Source organism: Balaenoptera acutorostrata, chromosome 4, assembly GCF_949987535.1.
Source record: "Balaenoptera acutorostrata chromosome 4, mBalAcu1.1, whole genome shotgun sequence".
Taxonomy (NCBI): Eukaryota; Metazoa; Chordata; class Mammalia; order Artiodactyla; family Balaenopteridae; genus Balaenoptera; species Balaenoptera acutorostrata.
This window is the reverse complement of record NC_080067.1, coordinates 73,033,192-73,048,157: the sequence shown is the minus strand read 5'-3', so window position 1 is coordinate 73,048,157 and position 14,966 is coordinate 73,033,192. Positions and strand designations below refer to the sequence as shown.

Here is a 14,966-nt window from a genome sequence, read left to right as displayed (position 1 = left end):
GTCCCCTGCATTGGCAGGCAGATTCTCAACCACTGCGCCACCAGGGAAGCCCACTGATAGGGTTTTGATATGAGTCTGCAAGCAGTTGATTTATTATGGCCTCTGTGCAGTCAAACCTCTCTGCTAATGATAATCTGTATTTGCAGCCACTCCCCAGCGCTAGCATCACTGCCTCAGCTCCACCTCAGATCATCAGACATTAGATTCTCATAAGGAGTGTACAACCTACGTCCCTCGCATGTGCAGTTCATAGTAGGGTTCACGCTCCTATGAGAATCCAATGCAGCGGCTGATCTGACAGGAGACGGAGCTCAGGCAGTGATGGGGAGCGGCTGTAAATACAGATGAAGTTTCGCTCACTTGCCTGCCGCTCACCTCCTGCTGTGCGGCCTGGTTCCTAACAGGCCACTGACCAGTACCAGTCCGTGGCCCGGGGAGTTGGGGACCCCTGTTCTAGCTGAATGAGGAACATAAAACAAAGTTGGTAACTAAGGAAAAAATGTGGTCTGTACAAGTTTAACCCAAGCAGAATTTTGACAGGGGCTATGAAGATATTTAAGGCCTAGAAAGAGGCAGTGTAGTGCAGTGGGAGACACACTAAATAGGCTTCGGTCCTGGCCCTGTAACTTGCAAACTAACCTTTGGTAAGTCATCCCTCATTTATAAACCTCAGCTTTCTCACTGGTAAAATTACAGTACGAATGCCTTACTCAGAGAGACCCTTCCTTGCAAGCCAAATGACTACATGTTTGTGAGAAGAGCTGGCATGATACCAAGCACCGGATAAGGGGAGGTCCACCGGATTCTCCGAATTTCAATCTAAATTGTGTTTTTAGCTTAAATTATTTGGGGAATAATTATCATTCTTTATTTCACCTTTTTTTCTTGTTCAGCTAGAATGTGAGTCTCCTGAAGAATGAAGTTGGAATGCCTCCATGAGTCGAGTGTGGGGACAGAGTGTTTGCAAATGTTTTATTTGATTTGGAATTTTAGAGCTCAATCAGGAATTAAGGTAAGCACAGGGACAGAGCTATTAATGCAGTTGGAAAGGAACAGACAGTCCTGGAACGTGGCAGCTCCTGTTTGATTTTAAATGTAAGTTAAATATTAATTTTTCTAAAAAAATATCCCTCTTCCTTCCAGGGAGGCCCTTTTCTCTCTCTCTCTCTCTTATGTTGACAGATTGTTGGTGGCTTGCCTTTCACACTAACTTATTTGGAGGAAAAAAGTCCTCAGGTGATCCTATTTGAATAAGAAAAAAAGTCTTCCAAACAGCTCCCTTGCCGCTGCATCAACAGCAGCTGAACAGCCTGGGTTGTTGCATCGTGAGAATTATTCCTTTCATTTCAAGGGAATCAAAGATGTTTGGAGTAAGCAAGAGCCCTGGTGACACATGATCAAAATAAACGAGTGTTAGATTTGCTTATGGAAAGTGTCGGTTGAGTCTACTGCTAAAGTCTGAGTACACTTTTTATTGTTCCATAAAGATTTTGCAGGAAAGAGAGAAGTCACCTTTGGAAAAAAAAAACCTAAGCTGATTTGGGGAGAAACAAGAAGCATTTCAAGATCTTCCCTTTCCTGAATTCATTCCTGCTGGAGGTTCCCTAAAGCAAGGAGTGCAATGATCATGCTGTTGACTTGTAAACAGAAGTCAAAAGGAAATTCAAGCTTCTGTCAAGATTCATTCCAAAGATAATAAACAAGGAAATGACTGAATCCCTTTTAGAGCTTTTGGATGGATTCTCTTGTGCTTTGGCTGTTCTCTGAATTTGTAAGGAATGGAGAGCAAAAGCGAAATTGCAGGCTCCCAGTTCATACCCACCTTAGCAGCAATTTCAACATCTTCTGCTTCCAATGGCTCCTTTTCTCAAATCATCATTTGTTTCTTTCTTACTTTCATGCATTTTCGTTTTCTTTCTCTTTTAAAAAAATTTTGCAAAGCTACTATCATCCAGTGCTCCATGACATTCAGCATACGTGTTTTACATTTTGGTATATAAAATTAAGCATACTACTCCTGCCACTGCCTAGCTATGTGACCAGTGGGCCTAAGTTTCCTCATTTGTAAACTACGGGAACTGAGTAAGACTTGCAGTGCTCAAACTATGTTCTGTCCCAGGGTTCCTCAATTTGCACACTGTTGAAAATTTCGGCTGGATAATTCTTCGTAGTGGGAGGCTGTCCTGTTCATCAAGGGATGGTTAGCGTCGTACCTGGCCTCTACCCATTAGATGCCTGCAGTACAGCTATACTCTCTCCCCTGGTTGTGAAAACCAACAATTGCCAAATGACTCCTGGGCTGAAAAAAGTCACTAATTAAAGCAATGGTTCTCAAACTTTGGTGGGTATCAAAACCCCTGGGGAACTTGGTAAAAATATAAAGGCCCAGACTAGATTCAATTACAAAGCCAGGGCCTCTGGGCTTGTTTGTTTGCTTGTTTGTTTGTTTTTTAATTAGCTTTTAAATACACAACAAAGTTCGAGTACCGCTGCTCATGAGGAATTGTATTGATGAAACGGTTCTCGAAATATGATTCTTGCACCAAGAACCTCAGCATCACCAAGGAATTTGTTAGAAATGCACATTTTTGGGCTCCACCCCAGACTTGGTGAATCATAATCTCTGAGGTGGGACCCAGTTGTCTAAGAAATGGCCCAGGTAAAGAAGAAGTGCATTCTTGGTAAACCCAGAAAGCAGAAATGTGAGAGAGGACTTTCTCAACACAGCATTGATACCATTGGGTAGAGCATTGCCTGGAATCAATTGCTCCACCCGTGTGCAATTGTGTGCCTTCTATCACCATATGGTCATGAATTTTGTTCTGGCTCAGCCTTAAAAGGCAGATCAGATTTTCCTTCTTGGGGAGGTGAGATCTGAGGGATGACACATCTCAGACTCATGAATCCTCTATGCACCTGGGCCCTGACTCATAGACTTACTCTTTGGGCTATGGCATTGACTCTAGACCAGTGGTTCTCAATCTTGGCTTCCTATTAGAATCACATAGGGAACATTTAAAAATCTCAATGCTCAGGCCAAACCCCAGACCAATTAAATCAGAATCTCTCAGAGTGAGAACCAGATATCAGAACTTTTGCCTTCTCAAATGATTCCAATCTTCAAGCACATTTGAGATGCCAATTGAACACTTTCTATAAAGTCAGATAGGGTTTGTACAGAGGGAGAAAAGGTAATAGGACATGCAGAAGGTTTGAAAGCAAATGTCAGTTTGGTAATCAGCATAAAGTTTGGTATGGCTACAACCTGTAAGCTTTTGATTCTGTGCCAGTGCCAATTCGTCCCCTAAGTTTTCTTAGATCCTTCGACCAGAAGCCATCTTTGCAGGCTCTGCATTTCTATAGCACTTTGAATCTAATCTAACATCTACCATTTCTATTATATGGTAGATGTTAGACTAGCCCTTGTATTATAGCCCTTTCCCCCACAGTACCTACTTTGAGAGTAGGTATCCAAAGATATAAATTTAATTGAAATATATTAAATGATGTGGAAATGTCATGGAATGTAGAGATAATCCATAGCAAAGCATCCTGGCACTTTGCCCTCAGTCCCACAGCAGGACTTCCTAGCCAATATGCTTCAAAACCTTCCACAAGTGGATTAATAACTCCGGACTCCAAAGTCTTTATCTGAAAAGAGAGACAAATCCTTAGAGCAAAAGTCTGGGTGGATGACCTAAGTGCAAATTCTGGAATACTGAACATCCAAAGTATTGAGGACATAGCTCCAAGGTGAAGCTTTTCCATCAGTGGAATAAGCCAAATAAGTGAGGTTTGGTGGAGAAAAGTAATAAGAGCATGATTCTTTGGGGTCCCTTGGAGTTACAGAGCCAAGGCTGTTTATGGCCAGAGTGGTCAAACCCAACAAAATGAGTGAAGGAATGAGCATGAAACTCTGGCAGCCTCCTGGGCCTAGTGGTGATTCCACGGAAAAACCTTCTTTGGGGAATTCATACCAGCTATATACGGTAAGTGTTCTTTCCTGTTGCCCTTCCCTCTTGCTCACCATCCCAGTGGCCAGGGAGACTTGGGTGAGATTGCCACAAGCACTAGGAGACCACAGGAATGTTTCCAGGAGGCAGGCTGGAGTCAAGGGTCCAGTGCATAAGTTCTCAGGAATCCTTGTGAGAGTGTGAAGCCAAGGAACAGGAAAGAAGGGAACACCTTGGCTCAGAAGATATTTAAGAGGGAGGAGAAACAGAGGAACAGGAGAGCCTCCAGCTAGTCCTTTGGAGTCTGGCACCCATTTCTGTCAGCTTTCCCATTCCTAGACTGATGGTCGTTGCTTAAGTCCTGGGAGTACTGGGTTTATTCAATTGCCTCTTTGTTCAACTCTTGCAAAAAGAATTTAGATCTGAAAACCGTTTGACGTGTTGGGATATTTGTCTGTCAATAGTAGATGAGGAACCTAAGTAAGGCTCCGCTGTGCAAGTTTACGGCACTGGTAAACTGACCCAGGCGGAATCTAAGTACAGCCATTCCAACAATTCTCTGGGTCCTGTGACACCCTCCTCCGCACAGAAAGGTGGGCTATTCACTGTTCCCGTGTCCCTACTCCGTGCCCCAATGCACAGACACACACCCATACAAAGTGGGATGAGAAACAAGGGTGGGGCCTTCTCTAAGAGACGGAGCAGTAAGCAAGCTTTGATTCTGAAGGCCCAGGGTTGAGTCCTGCCTTCGCTTTTTCACAGTTCTATAAACATGGACTAATCACCTTTCTCCTCAGGCCTCCCAACGGGGCCAACTGGCCCTCTAGGGCTTTCCTCACAGCTGGAGAGGGAGCTTCACTGCTTCATGTGAAGGTGAAGGACGCTGCAAACTGCGAGGTCACGGACACATTTCAGAAAATGATGAAAGCCCTATCCTCGCTAAGCCGGCTTTTCTTCCTCTCTAAAAAGGGAGTAATCATGTCCATTCTGCAACCTCGAATGGACCCCACGCGTCAGGCTCTGCCCCCCGCCCCGCCCCGGGCTGGCCCCCAGCGGCGCTGGCTCTCTGGCTGGCACTGGGGTGTGCGGGCCCTGGCCTCCCGGCGGCTGCAGCCGGGAGCCTGCAGGGCGCGCGCTGGGCGCCGGCGAGCGGCTCGCGGAGGCTCGGGCAGCAGGAGGAGCGTGTGAGCTGTGGGCGTCCCTTTAAGAGCGGCCGTCCGAGCCGGCCTCCGCCTCTCAGTCCGCCGAGCGCCGCCGGTCACCTGAGGCTCCCAGGGCAACCGGCTGGCGGCAGGGCCGGCGATCTCGCCCGCGGAGCCGGGAGACGGGGCCTGGACGCCAAGCGCCCGGAGCCGACTGCGAGCGTGGCCGGCCGGCGCCCGTCCGCGGCGGAGGATGCGGGAGCGCATCTGGGCGCAGCTGCCGCTGCTGCTGCCCTGGCTACTGCTGCCGCCGCCGCTGTGGGGCGGCCCCCCTGACGGCCAGTGCCCGGAGCGCGAGCCCGAACCCGGGCCTCTGCAGCCCTTCGACCTGCTCTACGCCAGCGGCGTGGCCGCCTACTACAGCGGGGACTACGAGGTGGCCGTGCGCGACCTAGAAGCGGCGCTGCGCAGCCACCGGCGCCTGCGGGAGATCCGCGCACGCTGCGCCCGCCACTGCGCCGCGCGCCGCCCGCTCGTGCCCCCCGGCGCTGGCCCGGGGGCCGAGCTACCCTTCTTCCGCGCCCTGCTTGAGCGGGCGCGCTGCTACCGCAGTTGCCAGAGCCAGCGCCTCGGGGGCCCCGCGTCCCGCCACCGCGCCAGCGAGGATGTGCGCAGCGACTTCCAGCGCCGAGTGCCCTACAACTACCTGCAGCGGGCCTACATCAAGGTACCCAGAGCGCACACCTCACGCCCCCCGCTGCCCTGGGATGCGCTCCAGCCCTCCCCGCGGCTCCCGTCTCTTGGCCGTCGCGCTGCTCCTTAGCGAGTCAGACTGGGTCTCCTTTAACGGTTCTGTCTCATGTGTGGATCTACATAGCTGGTGGCCCGAGCTCTGTAACCAACACTCGATGAACTTGGGCAAGCCATTAGCTCTTTCGGCATCCACTTCTCTCTCCAAAAGAGGACTGTACCGATAAGACGTTTAAAGTACCCATTCAGAACTAATGTCTGAACGTTGGTAGAGCCGGGTCTAGTATAAGGTCTCCTCTCGCTTCATTCCCTGGTCTAGCTTCACCCAGTTTCTCTTCCACCTCCGCTCCCTCATCCCTCCTACAAGCTAGTCTGCACCTTTTCTTTGAAGTTTAAAAGAGAGCGGTCTCAAAACAGCAGAGTTAAAAGTAGACTTGCTCCGAAACCCATCCCTCTGCCTTTCCCCCTGCACTTAGCACAAAAAGGAAAGATCAAAGGTTAAAGAGGAGGTGTGCATGGAAGAGGTGAATCTGTGTGAGGCAGTCTCACTAAAAGTACCCAAAGTGCTGACTCTTTCTCCTTTGATAGAGGGCTTCCAGTTTCTGGAGGTAAGCATCGGACTGAATTATTCACCATCAGATGCTCCCTCTTTCTGGTTTTATTTTTGTGTATTCAACTTGCCTGAAGTTAGTGCCAGGATGTAGACGGTGTATACTGACATCTTCCCCCACATTCACAGTTTTAAAGATCTATGTGAATGCTTCGGCAGAGAGAATTTAGCCTGTGTTCCTCAATCTCCCACTCTCACTCATCCATGTTGCTCTGAACTTACACTTTCTCCCCCTTCTGCCTTTCTATGTCAGTATATCAATGTCTGTTCTCCAGCTGTTGGAGAAGTGGCAGCTTTGGGGGTTGGTTGGTCATGCCAGCCAATGGATCAGGCTGCATTTCTGAAGTGGTGAAAAATACACACCAGGTGCAGATATTCTAACGTCTTTTGCAGCTCATCCCACAAGGTCTCTGAGCTCACAGTTGGTAGGGCTCTCTGCAGATTTGCAGTTTTTGGTAGAGTTCAGGAAATCACAACTGTAACTAACTCTTAACTCCCAGTGCTCTGGCTAAGTTGCTACATTTAGTCTCTTGGGCAAGAAATAAGGAGAAAGCCTGAATCCCTTCCAGGATTTGTCTTCTATTTGCTTGTGCCTCCTGAAGCATTTGCTGAGGCATGTATTAAGTATAAATCTGCTTTCTTTTAAATGAATGGCACAGTTTTTGGTAGTCTTAGAGAAATCAGTCAATAGCAGGCAGAGAGGGGCCTGTGAGTACCCGACAGCTGAAGATATACTAAGCTAGTTCCCAGAGCAGAATGTGGGTGGTCGAGTTTGGTCCCCCTGTAATACTGTCTTCCCAGGAGTCGCAGATGTGAGGTTGGTAGTCCTGCTGATTGTTCTGTCACACATCTTGGGCATATTTTCCTTTCTCAGGTCTGGAAAAGGAATGCATATTTATTTTCACTCCTATAAAAATAAATAACCACGAGGTAACTCTCAAAATGTGAGTGTCTTTGGTTCTGTAATTACACTTGCTTCACTGCTAATGTTAACATTGATCATTCTCCTGCTCCCATCTCCTGGTTGGAGGTCAAAGAAGATGAAGCCATAGCTTTAACATGCCTCAGTGTTTTTCAGTGAATTGATTACAGGAGATAGTCACTCACAGGTAGCTCTGTGGGTGAACTACTGGCTGTGGTCTGATGAACCAATGAAGTCTAAGAAGTCCTTTCAAAAATATGTGAGTTCATGTGCTAATTTCTCTTTTACTGGCAATGTTTCTGAGAGCAGAACAAATCTTGCATCTGCTTCCTGTTCAGCTCCACTCCGATAGGTACAATTTCTACATAACTGATAATCTCTTAAGGAGGAAATCTTCTTACCCCTTTGGAAATTCATTTTTGATGGGTTGGAGTTTACAGGAGCATCTTTATGAACATCGAATAAGGTGTTCCCTCCCTGCAAGAACTCCACAATTTTAGCCTTTGCTTGGCTTCTTGGGAATTTCACTCATAAATACACATACACACACACACACACAATCTTCTGATAGCAAAACAGAACTCTCAAAATAACAGTATCTTTGGGCTCTGGCAGGTTTGAATCCTAAAGTGTTCATTCCCTGATGACAGAGGGGTTCCCTGCATATACCTGCATATGATCATGGTACCTTGTGTTGCTTACTTACTTTGGATATCAGTGATCCAGTCTGCATTTGAAAAGAATAATCCTGGGCCAGGTTGAATTCAGTGAGGACTTTGTAGCCAAGATTTGAGAATTGTGACTCCTGTAATATGGTCAGAACTAGCAGACTTCCTAGAGATAAGGAAACACATTTATTCTCAGCTAGGGGTTTGCAAACTGTAGAAGCTCTTGGGAGATGCCGTTCCTCCCCCAAATCCCAGTTAGTGAGCCACTGATGGCAGCGGATTCTTTATGCTAGAGTGTTGGAAGGGAAAGATTGAGAATTGTAAAATCTAAGGCCTGTTGAGATCAATTTCTCATTTCACAGATGAGGAAAGGGAAATCCAGACAGGGGAAGGGGTTCACCCAGTGTCACATACGATTTGATTTGATGAATTGAGCACAGGACTGGGAGTCAGGGGTCTGGGCTCTGCCAATACTTGATCATGCCTGTGCACATCCACTGTCCCGTGGAGTCACCTCAGGTCCCAGGGAATGCTGAGTCCCCAGGGCTATTCTTTTGCCAGATTTGGACAGCTCCAGGAATGAGTCAGTCCTTGTCCTGTGGGGTAACAGACACTCACTGCATTTATCTTAAGGGCTATTCTGTAGAATCTTCCTTAAGCCCTGGCATGCTGGGAAATCCTCTGGACAGCTACGAGGTGGTAGTTCCACTTAGATCCTATCCACACTTTTTTGTTTAAAGGCAGGGTGAGACTCTTCAAACTATCAAATTTTATTATTTCAGATTGTAAGATGTAACTCATGATTCACAGCCTAAAACCTAAGATAAAGCTTTAATTAGAGCAGTCTTTGCTCGGAAACCTTCACTGGTTTCCCCTTGCTTCTGTATAGAGCCCACAGTGTTGAATACAGCACCCCTCAGCCTGGCTGCCGCTTAACTTTACAGGCCCAATCTCCTCCCACTCTGCCATCCTTCAGCTAGCGGGAACAATGGATGCTTAATTTTATGTGTCTGACACTTCTGCACATCTGGGTTTATTTATTCTTCTTTGGGAGGCATGTAGGCTCTGGCATGGGATCGATCTGGGATTGAACTTTAGCTCTTCAATCTCTAGCTCTGTGACTGCGAGCAAATCACATAAACTTTCTAAGCTTTAGTTTCCCCATCTGCAAAATGGGGAAATAATGGGACCTACGTGATTGGTTTAGGTTTAAGAGAGGATTTGTATAAAGCACTGGGGACAGGGCCCATTTCTGTTTCCAGAAACACTGGAGATGTATCTCTTATTATTATTAGTTATAACAGTAGATTTTCCCACTTTCTTTGGTCACTGTACTAGGACAAATATACCTATTTCTGTGAGATCCTCTTTCACTCCCTCTGCAACCCCCAACAATCCATCATTTCTTGCTCCTCTGAATGTCCACAGTAGAGAATATGTTCCTCTCATATCATGTTTCACTTTGAACCTTGTTTTGGAGAAATTCATATATTTGTGCATCACTTATGTGAGCTCCTTGAGATCAAGAATGGTCACAGTCATTTTTGCACCTCCTAAAGTAGGAGTTTCCAGATCTGGAAGATGAGCAGATACATAATTATTATGAATCCCCTGGGCATTAAAAATGTGATTTAAAATTGGAGATTTCGGTTCAGTAGGTCTGAGTTGGGTCTCAGCATTTATATTTCCCCCAAATACCTAAAACAGGGGGCAGTAGCAGTAAATGCTCAGTATATGTTTGTTGAATGAATGATAGTTTGGTTGCTCGTGTATGAAATATTGTTGAAAAAGATTTCTGTGTGGCGGCAGGAGGTTTTCTCAAATTAGTTATTTGGTTTCCTGGCTGGTCAGTTGGGGGAGGAAGTTATAGAAGGACTGTAGATTGCTTGACTTTTCACTCTCTTCTACTTGCAAGTTCCGGCTAATGTTGCAAACCTCCTTTCCCTCCCCCTCCATTTTTTTTTTCTAATTTAATCCTTATTTCCTAAAACTATGCTTCGGAAAATTCTTGACATGCTGTGCCTGTTTTATGTACATTTGTGGAATTTAAACAAATGTAAGCGAGATCCTTTTCTTTTTTCTTATCTGTGTACTTTATAATCAGGCATACTTTGACAGTATCTGTTTTTCTTTCAGTGTTCCCAGCCATTTAGTAAAAGAAAAAATAAAATAAAATAAAAAAAGACAACCAGTGCTGCTTATTTATGTTTTTTACTTAAAACAAGCTTGCCCCTCCATGTTTTGTTTCTAAGTTGGTGCTTTGTGCTATTTGACCTTTGTTTTTCTTCTTAAGATTAGAGGTGGGGGGGAAGGGAAATGCAATTAAGTTAGGCAATTCTATCTCCCTCCTAGAGTCAGCTCCCTAAACTTCCTTTTTCTTGACCATAATTTATTTTATTAGTGGTTTCTAGAAAAGAAAAAAAGTAAGTTCAAGGATTTTCCGCCCTCTTATTCTGCTTTATCAACTTCTTTCTCTTTCTAGATGAAGGCCTTTAAAAAAGTTTGAAACGTAGGCCACATGACATGTGCATGATATATATTCTATTAGTTCAGAATAAAAACTTTTCCCAAATCCCATATTTAAATCTCTTTTTACTTATATGTAGACTATGTGCATTTTGTCCCCAAATTATTTCAAATAGGAAGTTGATTTTACGTCTTCTTGAAATAGTTGTTTTGAAGTTTCCTGGTGGTTATTTCTTCAAGGGGTGAGACTTTTTTTTTTCTTCTTACATTTGGACTTTTTCTTTTTTTTTTTTTTTGAGCTTGAATCATCAAAATCCACTAGTCATCATCTTTCTGTCCCACTCCTTAGGAAGGAAACCTGGGAGCTTCTTTGTGTAGCCAGCTCTTAGTTCCTGTGTGCTAAGCAGATAGAATTTCTTTTGTTTCCTTCCAGGAGGCTGACCCTTTGCAGGCCCAGTCAGCTCTTTATCAGTCATCCATTGTGATTGCAAATAGTGCCACAGCAGCCTAAAATTCAATTAGGTGAGGGGAGCACTTGCTTACAGGTTTTCTCCTATCTCAGTCTGGCGAATCAGGTATTCCTTTGCAAGTTTTAATAAAAGAAAGTAATGAACTGCTTGTCTCCACAGATCCCATCTCTGAGAAGCAAATGTATTCTGTCACGAATATCATTTGCTCAGTGATAAACTCCAAAGGGATAGGTGTGTGGTATTCTTTCGGGAATGTCTGATAAAATGTCAGTTTGCTTCGTGGATGGAGTTTGAAAATTCTGAAAAGTGGATGGGTTCGCCTAAAATGAAAACTGATTGGATTCGGTGTAATAAGGGTTCTTTTGTATTACTAAGGAATTGAGTAAACTTGGGTGTCTTAGAATCCCCGATCTCAGAGAGCTGGAAGGAACTCCAAGAGAGCATCTTGTTCAACCCTCTCTCTCCAAGTTAAATAATTGGTTTGGGGCAGTGAAGCAGGGGTGAGAGAGGGAGGGATAAGTATTTTCCTTAAGAAATGCGGTCTTGCAAGGGTGAGGAGTGATAATTATTAAAATGGTAAAAATGCTGCAGCTTGAAGGAACCTCAGAAATCATGAAGAAGTCTATCCCTGTCACTTAATAGCTGATGACACTGGCCTCAGAGGTTCCATGACAAATCAAGGAGGGTCAGCAAGCGGAGCTGGGTTGGAATGTAGTTATTTTAATTTTTAGTCCAGTGCTTTTTCCAGACTCTGTGCAGTGGGTATTGCTACCTCCTGAGGGGCAGTCTGGTGAATCAGAGGTGCCACTGAGACCTGTGGTGGACCTGGTGCCTCCAGAGACAGTGCAGATACAAGGCCCTGCTTCCTGGATCACCCCACCCACCCTGCATTTTCATTCACGTGACATGTTGGCCACCTAGCCAAGAGTCACTGTTGTCTGGTGGAAAATTTTGCATTTCTCATTAGGAAAAATAATTTCTCCCGTCTTTTTTTTCCATTCAGCTTTTCTCCTATAATGCTTTTTCTGTCCTTTTATTCATCTCTCCTTTCCTGCTGTCTGACTTCCTAGCTATGTAATTTCCATGAGAGCTGGCCCTCATTTGCCAAATGGCCCAAACACATCTTTAAAAAAAATTGATTTGTAGGGGCTTCCCTGGTGGCGCAGTGGTTGAGAATCTGCCTGCCAATGCACGTGACACGGGTTCGAGCCCTGGTCTGGGAAGATCCCACATGCCGCGGAGCAACTAGGCCCGTGAGCCACAGCTACTGAGCCTGCGCGTCTGGAGCCTGTGCTCCGCAACAGGAGAGGCCGCGATGGTGAGAGGCCCGTGCACCGCGATGAAGAGTGGCCCCCGCTTGCCGCAACTAGAGAAAGCCCTCGCACAGAGACGAAGACCCAACACAGCCAAAAATAAATAAACAAATTAATTAAAAAAAAAAAAATGATTTGTAGTCAGCCTTCTGTATGGTATGTTTCAGTGCCGTGTGTATGATTTTGGGGGTTTAGCACTGAGGAGAGCTGCAGGCTATAGTCAGAAGAAGCTGATTTCACTTGACCACACCCCTCTCTGCTTTACTTTGTTTTCTATACTTATTTCTCTCTTTCTCTCTCTCCTTTCACATTCCGTGTCCTACCGGTGATCTACGCAGTGAAATTAATCTGCAAAGGAGAGGGTTGATGGGATCAATCAAGGGAGGGGAGAAGCAGGTAGTGGTAGAGGTAATGTTAGGGCTTTGGTTCTAATAAAATGAAGGCCATAGAGCCTCTTATTTAATTTGCTCCACAGACCTAGGCGTCTACTTCTATGAAATTCTTTTTATGTCCCTTTTCCCCATATGATTTGTGCATGAGTTGAGCATATGTTGGGAAAGATATTCATTTCCCTCTCCTCTTGGCTCCCCATCTTTCTGCAACTGCTCCCTGCCACATTCATAGAACATTTGTGTTCCCATCCTCCCATTTTAAAGATGGGAAAATAAAATCTGAAAAAGAATCAAGTTGTCCAAATTTATCCAGCAGTTTAATGGAAGAGCCAGGATTAGAATCTAAGAACCCCAGTTCCCATCTCTGTGACATTGCTGATGACCGCTAATTGTAAGACACACACTGAAAACACGAACTTAACAAAATTAATTTGATACACATAACATGCCAGTTACATTATTTTCCAAATGGGATAGACCCTGAAAATAAAAGCTACCTTATGCAGTGTTATTCCTTGCACTACTATTCTGCCCATTTCTGGGAAAATCTCATAAACAGGCCCCTGGATTAATGCTGTTACCCCAATAAATCTAATGAAAATGAATGAGGCAAAGAATCTTCTTTGGAAGGGAAATGAAGGTATAAGAGCCAGAAGGAGGGAGATCCAAGAAGTCAGATTTTCCAGAAGTTCAGGGCTATCAGAATGATCCTGCTGGAATTCATTATCTACAAATAATGGGTTGAGTTTTTGTGCAAGTAATGAGACACTGCTGAAGATTACAGTGTAATTATACTGGAACTCTGGAAAAGGAATGGAGAAAAGCAAAAGATATAATAAAATAAATAAATCTAAAACAAAACACAGAAACTGTTAACAAACCCTGAATCACAGGAAAGTTAATTCAGCCAATTTTGATTTATTCTTTCTGCTTGAACGCTAAATTCTTAGTTTTCACTTCGCCAAGATTAATAGGCTTGCACAAAAAAATCAACACATAATTAGGACACCAGACACAGTGAATTACCTTAAAGCCAGATTTGGCTGTTTTCAAAAATGATCTCAAATTATAGTATCAAAGATTAATCCAGAAGACCATAAAAAAATTATTTCCCCACTGAAGTAAGAATTATTTCTTAGGAATATTTTTCAGATTGAATCCAGAATCAACAATCAGCATTGGATTGTAGTACAAGGCATTTAGTAAATGCCACCAGGGACAGAGACTTTTCACAGACAATTATTGTTTCTATAGGATGATCAAGGGCTCAATTACACAGTGGAATCTTCAGGTATTCAGGTCAGTAGGCATTTAAGCTGGAGTTTCTCAACTTTGGCTTGTTGCTGTTTGGGATGAATAATTCTTTGTTGTGATGGGCTGTCCCGTGCATTTTAGGACGGTTAGACTCATCCCTGGCCTTTAGCTACTCAACAACAGTAGCAACACACTTCACCTTGCTTCTAAGCTGTGAAAACCAAAAATGTCTCTATACAATGCAAAATGTCTCTTGGGGTCAAAATCACCCCACTTTGAGAACCACTGATTTAAACATGTAGCCGTATTTAAGATAACTGGGCATTGAGATTAGACAAGTACAAATCAAGTTTTGGACAACCCACATGCTAGATGGCAATTTATCCACTGATGAATCATGATATTTATGAAACAGTTTGGCTATAGCGTCATATCTTTTATGAGGGGAATTCCATTGGAAATAGAGCCTCTTTCTCCAAGATGCAAATCACTGGGCTTGTATCCCGTAGCTGGTCCTGCCCGTGGCCGCGCTGATTCAGCTTGTAGGAAAGACCAGAGTAGTCTGGCTTCTCTCTACTTATTATCCGAACATGACAGGACAGGTTACTTTAGCAATACAAACTAACACCTTTCAATTGTGAACTCCAAACTCCAGAATTAATGGGTTTTTCATTCAACTCGGAAAGTACCCAAACTCAGTCATGTAAAAGTAATCCACTGCAACTCTTGGTTTTCTTGGGGTTAGTTCTTTATCACATATACTCTTAGAAAGCAGCTTGACTCAAACCCCAAATGCCATCTTATAGAAGGCTGGAAAGTGGGGAAAATGAGAGGGGGTCAGAGGAAAGAAGAAATGATTGTGAGATTGAGAGAGAGAGAGTCAGAGGGTGTCTCAGTCCTTTTGGGCTGGTATAACAGAAGACCATACTCTGGTGGCTTATAAACAACAAACATTTAATTCTCAGAGTTCTGGAAGCTGGGAGGCGAAGATCATGGTGCCTGCAGATACGGTGTCTGGTGAGAGTC

At 44.6% G+C, this 14,966-nt stretch overlaps 1 protein-coding gene across 1 annotated transcript in view; it reads left to right on the top strand.

The window, feature by feature from the left end:
* The first annotated feature begins 5,033 nt into the window (after positions 1–5,033).
* Positions 5,034–14,966, top strand: part of P3H2 (prolyl 3-hydroxylase 2) — a 161,907-nt gene continuing 151,974 nt past the window's right edge. Inside the window, exon 1 of the mRNA XM_007195216.2 lies at positions 5,034–5,822. Within this exon, the coding sequence (XP_007195278.2) occupies positions 5,349–5,822 (474 nt within the window). The 5' untranslated portion in view covers positions 5,034–5,348. The remainder of the gene's footprint in view (positions 5,823–14,966) is intronic.